The 12559-nt window shown below is 33.3% G+C and overlaps 1 protein-coding gene across 1 annotated transcript; it reads right to left on the bottom strand.

Annotated features, from left to right (window-relative positions):
• Positions 1-2704: 2704 nt before the first annotated feature.
• On the bottom strand, positions 2705-3388 carry LOC145139998 (uncharacterized). The gene has a single exon (XM_079073627.1). It carries the CDS (start codon positions 3386-3388, stop codon positions 2705-2707), a length of 684 nt encoding a protein of 227 aa, XP_078929753.1.
• Positions 3389-12559: the final 9171 nt, after the last annotated feature.

Genomic DNA, 12559 nt, shown 5'->3' with positions numbered 1-12559 from the left:
TCAAACATAAAATTTAATTAAAAATAAAAAGCTTTTTATTAAGTAAAATAAAAATTACATTAACCCTAATATTTAAATAAGTAGAAAAAAAAAACTGCAAAAAAAAAAAATCAAACAACCTACAACATAGTAAAAATTATTAATTAATATCCTAATTTTATTTAAACCTAGATATGTCACTCGGAATCATTGTCTTCGTCATCGCCTTGATCGTCTGCATCATTCTCCCCAGCGTCACTCTCGTCGTCGGAATCTTCACTCTCGACGAACATATCAGAATCCTCGTCTGATTCGTCAAACAAATCATCGTGAGATAACTCGTACGGGGGCTGAATATGAGCCCTATAAATGTGCTCCACCAAATTAGCACGAAGGGTCTGATGAATGTCGCGATTGTGTACTTCTCTTCTATTCACCCTATACTCTTGTGTACCAACGACTACTCCTTCGACATTTGGCAAAACTTCATTTTCGTTGTATCGGCATATCGCTCTTCCTTCGTCTTCAATAATCATATTATGCAATATGATACATGCATACATTACGTGTTGTAACCTTTTCACCTCATATGACCTTGCCCCGACCGTTAGTACTTGCCAACGTCTCTTAAGTACACCAAATGCTCGCTCCACATCCTTCCTAGCTGACTCTTGCGCCTCTTTAAACTTTTTCCTTTTCGGGTCGTTAGGACATGTAAACGATTTCACAAAAACAGACAATGGAGGATATATACCGTCAGTAAGATAGTATCCACGCTTATATGCAACCCCATTTGCTTGAAAAGGTACATCGTGTGACTTTCCAAGGTAGATATCGTTGAATACAGGCGACTGGTCTAGCACGTTGATGTCATTGTTTGCACCAGCTGGACCAAAGAATACATGCCATATCCAAAGATCATGTGATGCGATAGCCTCTAGAATGATCGTCGGCTCTTTGTGGTCGCCTCTCATGTACTGACCACGCCATGCGTTGGGGCATAATGACCAACTCCAATGCATGCAATCGATACTACCTAGCATTCCAGGGAATCCATGTTTGCCTTCATGCACCATATACAATTGGTGGATATCGTTGATAGTTGGTTTACGCAAATATCGTTGCCCATAAACCAAACAGATCGCTTTGCAGAACTTGTACACAGACTCCCGCACGGTACGCTCTGATATCCTAAAATACTCGTCCCATTTGTTTGCGCCCATGACGTATGCTAGCTGACGAATTGAAGCCGTGCATTTTTGAATGGGAGAGAAACCTTTTTTTCCCCTTGCATCCATTTTCCATTGGAAATATGGAAAGCGACCTTCCAAATCGCCAACAATACGTAAGAATAGTTCCTTCCTCATCCGGAACCGACGTCGAAACTTTACAGCGTAGACGGCGTCATCTACAAAATAATCTTCTATAAGGCGACCGTGTCCGGCTTCGTGATTTCTACGTAACGGCGGCTTTCTTAGGTTAGGTCATGCACGTGATGTTTCACCTAGTCGGTTTTGATAGTATGCAACCGTTTTCGCCATGACAGAACCGATAAACTTAGCCTCCTCTACCGCCGTCGAATCGGATGATGAAGATGATGACATTTTGAATAATATTTTTTAGAGAGAAATATAGATTATGGGTTAAAAAAATGATAAAATGTTTGAGTATTTATAGGTTAAGAAAAGGGAAGGAAAAATGAAAAAATATATATATATATACATACGTAACGGCTATATAGCCGTTTGGAGTAAAAAAGAAAAAAAAAATGCGTCACCCAATGGTTAGAAGAGAGAGAGAGCGGGACTCTCTCCCCCCAGCCTCTTCCCACCGTTCCTTTCCCGCACCCACGGTGCGGTGTGCTTAAGTGCGGGAACCGATCCCGCGGTTTCCCCGCAGTCCACTCCGTCCGGCCTAATTTCATTAATTTTAACATCTTATTAAATGACGTATCCTCCAATGGTTAAATGGTTAACGTCTTTTCGTATTGTTTTTTTTTAATTTAATTAATTTATTTTCATCTTAGTAGTATGTTCTATAAAACTCTCTTATTTAATTAGCCGTTCTTTAAAATACAAATCATATCAAGCAAATAGTTTTTTTTTATATATATGACAAACTATATTTTTGAACCTCAACTTTTTAACTAAGCAGACATCTCTTTGTCAATTTCTAATACTCCTAGACAAACATCTTTTTGTAACGATCAAACAAATAGTAATTTGTTTTTACACAACTACTTATAAGTCTCTAAAACCAACATTTATGTATAATATATATTTTGTGAGTATAAATAGGGATGACACTCCACTTTTATGAACAATTCAATACAAGTCCAGATTTTTTTTTTCTTTGCGCCTAAGAAATCAAGCGTTTATATTAAGAATTATCATGATAAAATATGCATGGATTCTCACACAAAAATAACAAATAATTTTCAAGTGAAGTGTAACACGATCTTAGAACTGTAAATATATTTAACAGTACAAATTTGATTGGATTCAACCCAAAAATATATACACATACATACGTACATAATATCTAAAAACTCAACTCGTGCACTCAAAAACTGAATAAAATATAACTCACGAGCTCAATAAAATAATTTTCAAGTGAAGTGTAACACGATCTTTATCCAAGTGGTGTTTTAGATTTCTCTTTTCCTTTTTTGTTCTTTTGCGAAAACATAAAAACAAAAATTCTTTTTAAATCAAAGTCTATGCTTCTATGAGTCGATATACACCATGGGAGAGAACTCTTCATCTCTCAAGATCTTCTGTTGTCTCGCGATAAAATCCTCCACCGTTCGCCGGAAATCTTCACAGCTCAATTCATCCTCCAAATAACTCTTCTCCCTCTCCGCCGCCCTATCGAAGTTCTTCGATCTGCTCATCTCCGTCGCCGACCGCCTCAGTTCCCGGTGAGTTTGATTCTCTTTGCATTCTACTCTTATCGGATTCTCCGATCGGCATCTCGAAATCTTCCTTCTGTTACTCGGAATAATGATAGCAGCCGCAGTAGTAGTAGTAGGAGCAGGAGAAGGAGGAGGAGGAAGAACAGTTACAGTAGTACTATTTACGACGTTTCTCTCGCAGCTGTTAACGTATTCGTAGCATAAATCCTCAATTTTGTCGCCATCGTTGTTTTCAGAAGCTCGAGATTTCAAAAACAGAATCAATATTATCACGTTTCCGATCAAGAACACGAGTTTAGGGCTAAATGCCGAGAAAGTGATTCCTCTGAAATAATCACCAAAAACTTTAACGGAAAAGGAAAACGGTAGTTGAGACGAAATCATGACGAGAAAAACAATCATCTCCATGAATCGGAACAGAGTCGTGATTGTGTGAAGCCTCTTGTACTTCAAAATGGCGTTGGTCTTTTCCAGTTTGATATCGAAAGATTTCATCTTCGATACTTGTTTTGAGTCCATGGATAGGATTCAGTGGTCGATTGTAGATTCGTTAATGGAGTTTTTAGTCGATGAAAGGCTTTGGTCGAGTAGTCGTTAGGGTAACAAGGAGAGTGATGGCCATTTTTGGTGGTGTTGTTTTCTTCTTGGCTTGGAATAGAAAGGTTTTGAGAATGGGGTGTGTATTTATAAACTTCAAAAGAATTTGAATTATTTGCATTTCTTTTCTACTTTTACTTTCCATTATTATTCTATTTTATATTTTTTGTATTTTTCAACAAACATTAATAATTCCATTCCCACGTATTTGTGATACTTTTGATCCATTATAACTGATTAAAATGTAATATCAACAAAAAACTATCTAACAAAAGAGATTTTAATATTGTTTAGAACATAATTAAAGAGGATAATGTTCATGTTTTGGTAATGATTGCACAAGTCCATAGCATATCACTTATTGACAACCCCTAACATTGGACCTTTTACTTAACGATAATTACAGAAAAGTTAACAAAGAGCTTATCTATCTTTTTTGAGTTATAAATTTATAATGTAATTTTTTGGTTTAGAAAATATGAATACGCCTACTTGTATTATTCTAATACCTCTATAAAGTTACTTAACAAGACTAATATAAAAGATCTTATAAATGATAGTCAAATATGCCAACTGTATTGAATATGCACGATGGATGCAATAATTTATTCAAAGTAACAAACTAATTAAAAACAAACGTTATATATTTACTGTTAAATATATTTTAGATTAACTGTTTACAAAAAATAATCCGACAATCTATAAAAATACAAAACTTTCTATTTTAGTTGCATCAACTCAACAATAATGTAATTGATTGTGTAAGTTGTATACCGTATTTCTTGGTCGTAATGAATGACACTAAAAACTAAAGTAAACATCGTATCTTTTATAAATACATCAAAAAGTACCGTAATTTAAAAGGTTTAAGAAAACTATTTGATTATTTAAAAATATAATAGTAAATCCAAATAATTTAAAAATATATATAACAGACAAGTTGAGGGGATGGAGTGGATATAAGTACGTGGCAATAAAATGGTCACGTTTGAAGAAACATAAATGGGCCATCATAGTCACTCTTCTTCCTTACTGACTAAGAAATTGCCACGTATCATAAAGTGGTAATTGTCCCTTGTATCTGAATTTCTCTATACGTTATCTTGAGTGTTTTTTTAATCTATTGCCGCTTGTAATACTTTGTTATTGTACACTAAATGAAAATCCTAAATTTAACTTATCATAAATTGATTTCCACCCAACTTTCTTTATTATATTTCCTCCAATAGAAATACATTAGTAAATATATGGTAATTTTGTTGGTTCAAAATTAATTAACACGGGTATCCTTTCTACTTTGAGCAAAAGAAACACCAACTCTATATATACTTTGATTCTTGAGAATATTTATTTGAAGCCCGAAAGTCAAATAAAAACATATTGATAACCTAAGAATTCCCCTGATTTTATCTGTCAACCATGCTTCTAAAAATTAAGATTGTATCATCTACAAAATTATGAGTGAGATCTTTGAAGGTTAATCATATCTACTTTGATATCTTTTTGTCTCTGACATACATCAAAACGACCATTTTATAACCAAAATAAACATAATTAGAGATAGCGAATCACCTTGTTAAAGACTCATTTAACATAAGTTTTCTTCGACTTGTTCTCATCAGATTTGTCGATTCTAAGTTTTGTAAAGGTATTAAAATAGACAAACACATTAAAATATATGACTTTAAACAAATAAGCTCCTTTTTACTGTGATGACAACATTTTCGTCCATCTTCTTAATTTATGATTTTTTTTTTGTGATAATAATATGATTGTAAAAGTCATATTGTTTAAACTGCAATCTATTTTTTTTAACCAAATGGTCGAAAGAACTTATAAAGATTTAAACACATTTGTTGACAAAAATTTTCCATTTATTAAAAACATTGGATTTTAGTTATCATCATACAACGAATGAGAAGGCAAACGGACAATAAGTTGCGCCGCTAAACCCTTTTGTATGGTAAAACTAATTCTTTTGAAGACTACATCCATAGATCTAGGGGATATAACATTGCTATGCATGATCCGTTGTAGTCTACTAAGTCGATGTAGGATCAGGTGCAACCCACCTTCACCCCCCATTATAGGGTTCGACGTCCCCGTCAAACGCATCGACCCATGCCCCAGCTCTGATACCATTTGTAACATCCCCCTATGGCACATATCACAATATTGTCCGCTTTGGGCTTCCGACATGAAAACTTCCCAGGGGGTCACCCATCCCTGAATTGCTCTCGCCCGGGCATGCTTAACTGCAGAGTTCTTATGAGATTCGTTGCCCTCACGGCTTTAAAACGAGCTGTGATAGTGAAGGTATGCACACCCTTTTATAAGGAATGTTTAGTTCTCCTTCCCAGCCGATGTGGGATCAGGTGCAGCTAACCTGCCCGCCTTCACCCCCCATGTATCCAACGAAGGAAGGTGGGTTGCACCTGATCCCACATCGGCTTGGAAGGAGAACGAAACATTTCCTTATAAGGGGTGTGAATACTTTCCTTGTCACAACGCGTTTTAAAGTCGTGAGGGCAGCAGATCCCATAAGAACTCTGCAGTTAAGCGTGCTCGGGGGAGAGTAGTACCAGGATGGGTGACCTCCTGGGAAGTCCTCGTGCCGAATGGCCCAAAGCGGACAATATTGTGATACGTGCCGGAGGGGGATGTTAAAAATGGTATTAGAGCTGGGGCACGGGTCGATGTGCTCGACGGGGATGTCGAAACCTATAATGGGGGGGGGGGTGAAGGCGGGCAGGTTAGCTGCACCTGATCCCACATCGGCTGGGAAGGAGAACTAAACATTCCTTATAAAAGGGTGTGGATACCTTCCCTATCACAACACGTTTTAAAGTCGTGAGGGCAACAGATCCCATAAGAACTCTACAGTTAAGCGTGCCTGGGCGAGAGCAATTCAGGGATGGGTGACCCCCTGGGAGGTTTTCATGCTGGAATCCCAAAGCGGACAATATTGTGATACGTGCCATAGAGGGATGTTACAAATGGTATCAAAGTTGGGGCATGAGTCGATGCATTCGACGGGGACGTCGAACCCTACAATGGGGGGTGAAGGTGGGTTGCACTTGACTCCACATCGGCTGGGAAGGAGAACGAAACATTCCTTAAAAGGGGTGTGGATACCTTCCCTAACACAATGCGTTTTAAAGCCGTGAGGGCAGCAGACCCCACAAGAACTCTGCAGTTAAGCATGCCTGGGTGAGAGCAATCCAGTGATGGGTGACCCCCTGGGAAGTTTTCGTGCCGGGAGCCCAAAGCGGACAATATTGTGATACGTGCCAGATGAGGATGTTACAAATGATATTAGAGCTAGGGCACGATTCGATTTGTTCGACGTGGACGTCGAACCCTAAAATTGGGGGGGGTGAAGGTGGGTTGCACCTGATCCCACATCGGCTTGGAAGGAGAACGAAACATTTCCTTATAAGGGGTGTGGATACCTTCCTTGTCACAACGCGTTTTAAAGTCGTGAGGGTAGCAGATCCCATAAGAACTCTGCAGTTAAGCGTGCTCGGGCGAGACTAATACCGGGATGGGTGACCCCCTAGGAAGTCTTCGTGTCGAGTGGCCCAAAGCAGACAATATTGTGATACGTACCGGAGGGGGATGTTACACCCTTTTAGTTTCTAAAAACATTAATTATCAAAGTCTAGGATCCAAGTTGCAAAACAAATAAATGGTTAGGTATCATTTATCCCATTTACTTGAATTCAACCCGGAAGATATCGATTATCAATTATATCTTACTATATAATTCCTAGATTTATGGGATCACTAATAAAAAATTTAATTTGACATGTTTGATCCCATCTATGCTTCGAAACTCTCTTTATTACGTATCCTTTATCACAAAATATTTCCGATCAAACCGTCCAATTTGAAAAACATGTGTAATCGGCCTATAACTTGGTTTTAGAAATTGCAAAGACACCCCGATCATCAAAAGATAACACTAAGTGGTTAGGTATCCTTTATCCCACTAGTGCATACAAGAGATGTGCGAGTGTTCTTCAAAACGATTGCATAGATTTGAGGTTCGTAAAAAAGGGACTTTTATATGTTTTATAATTCAAGTTTTTAAAAACATACGATATCATGGTTATTAAATGCATATAATAAACATGATACCAATTTTCAAAACAAAATCGCTTTTAAAGCTTCTACATAAAAAGATGGTTTTTATATAATTTGACTCGATTCAAATTTAATAACCGATATTAAGTTTGAGTGCATTTGAACCTTTTATATCTTTAATAAAACTTGCTTTAATTACTTATATATATGGAGTTTGTATAAGTTATAAAAATCACCATTTTAGAACTTATATTTGAATATTTCAAAATTTAGCGTTATTAACATTTTTATAAACAACACAAACATTCATAAAATTATATGTGCGTAAACATAGCCAACTAATGATATTTTTTGTGAGCCAACAAAAAATGTCAAGTCCATTCCTAAATGGACATTTTAAGGGACCAAAAATTTTCTTGTAATGTTGTTGTAGAAGCCCCCACTTGAGTAAACATCATTTGTTTGCAAAAGATTTGAAGAGCTTATTGAAAGCGAAAATTCAGCAATTGTCGCTAAAAGTCCAACAACCCTTCAGAAACCACATTAGTGACACTTCTCAGAAACTGTCATTAACTTTCAACATGTTTCTTAATCACGAAAATTGCTCTTTGCTCTTCAAAAATGGCTCCAACTTCATTTCTTGTTACATTTTTGTACAAATAACTTATTTATATTAACTAATCTATTAATTACAAAAATAAATCAAGAAAACTAACCTATTTAATTTACTACATACCATATGAATGAATAAATTATTACAACCATTTTTATAAAACAACCAACACAAAAACAAAACAAATACAATGGTTATTGGCTAGTTTATGCACATCATACATATCAACATACATATAAGACAACCTTTGTTTTTCTAAGACAAATGTAAATGAGAAAATATGCATGAAACTTTTGTCACATAAAATAACAATTAAAAAAAGTTTTCAAAGAAAATATGTACGAACTTGTTTTTATACAAAATCAAGTTATCCATATTCGCCAAAAACTAAGATTTTCAAAAATTGAAAATTTAACTAAACTTGCAAGGTGGATCTGATACCAATTGTTGAGTTTTTTATTCAAAAATTAGTTTCAAAAACATAAAATTTAGCAACGGAAGACTTTAAAATTAGAATAAACATAAACGAAGTTTATACCCACCAATGATCTTCTTGCAAAGTTTGGAAATAAAACAAGCACCAAAGAGGAAGAAGTGTTTAACAACCTTTGTAGATTTTGAATCCTCAAGGGGAGGCTTAGAAGTTGATGGAGAATGTGGAACATTTGAGACACCAAGAACAAGCCAACTTAATGTAGATGCTAGTCTAAAACTCTTAATTCTTAGGCTTGAAGTTCATAACCAAAGTAGAACTTCAAGAGAGTATAAAAGCAAGTGATATCTTCATAAGATGATCAAAACTAAGAGAGAAACCCATGCATCATGCATGTTACGATTTTGAGGGGAGAAGAGAAGCATACCTAAGTGAAAGCCTTTCTCTCACACACACACACACACACATATATATATATATATATATATATATATATATATATATATATATATATAGCATGCACAATACTCATGCTTCTTATTACTCTTGATTAAATAAGTCAAAAACTCATGCTTCTTAAGATAAGTCATACTCTTATTTAAATATTCAAAAAGTCATACTCTTATTTAAATAATCAAAGAGTCATTCTCTTATTTAAATATTCAAAAAGACATACTCTTATTTAAATAATCAAAAAGTCATTCTCTCATTTGAATAATCAAAAAGTCATACTCTTCCTTTTTTACTCTTATTTTTATAAAATAATAAAAGGAAGAAGGCAAAATGAAGGGGCCCCTTTCATAATTTAACATTATTACTCCAAATCACTCCAAAACATGCTACATGCATATTTATAAACATATTTTATAGATATATGATCTTATTACAAACCGACTAACGAGGTTTTTACAAAGTTTTATATATATATATATATATATATATATATATATATATATATATATATATATATATATATATATATATATACTAGCCGCTTACCCGCGCAATGCAGCGGCGGAAAATAAGTTTTTTCGGCAATATGTTTTTTTACAAAAATATTATGTTAAAAAAAAAAGTAAATGTCAAGACAATAGAATCCAACTTTGACGTTATTTTTGACGTGATACATCAAATAACTAATAAAAATAAATTGTTTAATGCGGCAAAAAATATAAATTGTGTAAGTGGTTCAAACAAAAATAATAGAATTATATGATTTCCATTAATATTTTCCTGTTAGTCTAGATTAAAAATAAAATTCGTTTTTATTTTTGATTATAAAGTATGTTTTTTTTTGGGTTAAAATAATTATATATTATTTTTTTAGGTTAAAATAAGAATACGTTTCTGTTTTTAATTTGGGTTTAAAAATTAAAAAAAAATGTTTTAGATTAACTTTATTTAGCGTAAGTAAATAGATTTAAAAGAGACACCCCTAAACTAAAATGTCATTTTATTTTTTAATTTCTTTAAGAAAATAACAAATAATTATTATGAATTAAATTTTTCCAAACTACGACGAAACAAAATCTTATTAAACACACTTAATAGAAAATTATGTCTATATATATATATATATATATATATATATATATATATATATATATATATATATATATATATATATATATATATATCATGTAGTTTAAGGAGAGATACAAACCACTAAAATTAAAATAATGATATTCCATTTCATTGATTGTAAATATGGTACAAATGCTAAAAGGGAACTATTTAGAGATTGTATTTTATAAAAAATCACCATTTTTTTTTTGTCATTTCCCCAACCAAATAACATGACCATATGCTTTTAAACAATTGAAACTTTAAAAATTAATAAACAAATCACCGCACAAAAAAAATCTAGCTATTGTTGTACCCATATTACAGTGATGTAATTAACCTTTTTAATGTATAATGCATCCTAAATATAATTCCACTATTACAATATTATACAAACAAAAATAAAATAGAACACAGTAATACCAAATAATAACTTCTTTGCCTAAACAATAGTTCTTCAAGCAAATATGTGGGTGGTTTTGGTTCCTGCAACATGTCAAAAAAAACATGGTAGAAAGATATAAAAAATTATTACAACCAAGATACAATATGAGAATTTATGGAAAACAATTAATTGTACGACCCTCACTTACTTAATCACAACAAGACTCAACTCAATTAAAATGTTTTTCCACCACAGGGTGCAACCACAACCTTGCATTAACATTATGAACGATTAATACATATTTAATAATGGTCAATAAAACATGATCAATATACATAAAAGGTAAAATATTACTCACATGGAAAAAGATTTTGCGCTAACTTTGTTTACCGATTCCATAAGTGTTTCACCATTCTTTTACTTCCTGTGCACACAAAGCAAACATTGACAACAACTATAAACACAATCCTTACTCATTCTTTTTTAAATATTATGTCAAAAATTATTAGATTAAACTAAAAGAGAAATTGTTTAACAGAAAAATCTCTCCTAATAAACAAAAAACACAATTTATAAAACAAAAACACATTGGAAATCCATCACATCGCATTTCGTTATTTCCTTCCTTTTCTAATATTTATGAGCATTAATAGTACAACTTACCAGATTTATCTTAAATGGGATATCCATTGGCTGCACACCGTTGTAGCAACAGAAGTACACTGTTATTTCTTATATTTAACCAAACAAAAGGACACAAATTGAAGCAAATATTTATTTAAAACTTTAGCAGAAAATTCCCAATATTTATTCAAACTATTTCTCGGTAGTTATAAAGTTTCAAAGTTATAAATCAAAACAAAAATTCCCAACATTTATTAGTAAAGTCCAATTATACACACAATCACACATACAAAAATTTAGCAGAAACAATTTATCAGCAATTAACCAACCTTTAGCTTCATCAGGTCGGATTCTGCTCCAGCCATAACAATTGTGCTTTCTTCCATTATAATACTAAGATAATTTTGAATGCAAGTGAAGATGAAGATTTCGTTTTTGTTCAATCCTCACCTCTATTCCATTCAACCCATCAATGGTTCAAGTATTACAAAAAAACAGGTGGCTGTCCAGAAGTGGTTTCACCTTTTTAGCTACAGGAACAGGGGAACACTGTAAGTCTTAAAAACCATCCAATCAAATGCATCATCATCATCATCATCATCATCGTCACCATAAGGTAGTGGCTAGTTGACATCCCGAGATAGATCTGCTTCATGCCTGCACAAAAGGGTAAAAAAAAGGTAAATCAAGTGTCAATTTTAAACCAACAAAATTTCACGTCATCCATGTGACCAAATTCAATTTTTAAAGAGTAGCTCATGTTTATAAGGACAGTTTACAGGAAATATCAATGTCATTTGCCTTGCCAATCAAGATAGAGAAAAATTAGATAAAACTACCATACGAAGAAGACATGTCTACACTTTGAAAAAGAAATACTAAACCCATGAATTTACTTAATCCCACTCATACACCTCTGATCCATCATCCTTAACTTTATTTTTTTTAAGTATTGATACCTGACCCAAACAATATGACTATTATGCCCTTAACAAATATATTACATATATTTTTTTTATTTGGGACATTTAATAATTTTTCTTTCTTTGGTTAGGACTTTTAATAATCCGACTATGCCTAAACCATGATAGATAAGTTTAAACTCATATATCAAATTCCTCTTATATCATAAAGAAAACATACACAAAAAGCATGTGAACTAAAAGTACCTGAATGTAAGAAATAACCCTCAAAGTGAAAGCTTTATTTTATCTTCAACAATACCTGGTGACAAATATAGAACGATCCATCAGAAATAAACCAAACTTAGTGACATATAGATTTCTGAATGATGAAATTTGAAATTTTGAATCATAAAACATTAGATGAAGTAAGATGCAAAAAAATCTAGGTTTTTTTTCACCC

The sequence above is a fragment of the Lactuca virosa genome, chromosome 9, assembly GCF_052849685.1.
Source record: "Lactuca virosa cultivar CGN04683 chromosome 9, Lactuca_virosa_CGN04683_v6, whole genome shotgun sequence".
In the NCBI taxonomy this organism is placed as follows: domain Eukaryota; kingdom Viridiplantae; phylum Streptophyta; class Magnoliopsida; order Asterales; family Asteraceae; genus Lactuca; species Lactuca virosa.
Note: the sequence above shows the minus strand (reverse complement) of the source record. Positions and strands in the feature narration are given on the sequence as shown.

Coding starts and splice junctions, on each gene's coding strand:
- LOC145139998 (XM_079073627.1), bottom strand. CDS start 3,388: ATGAAATCTTTCGATATCAAACTGGAAAAGACCAACGCCATTTTGAAG.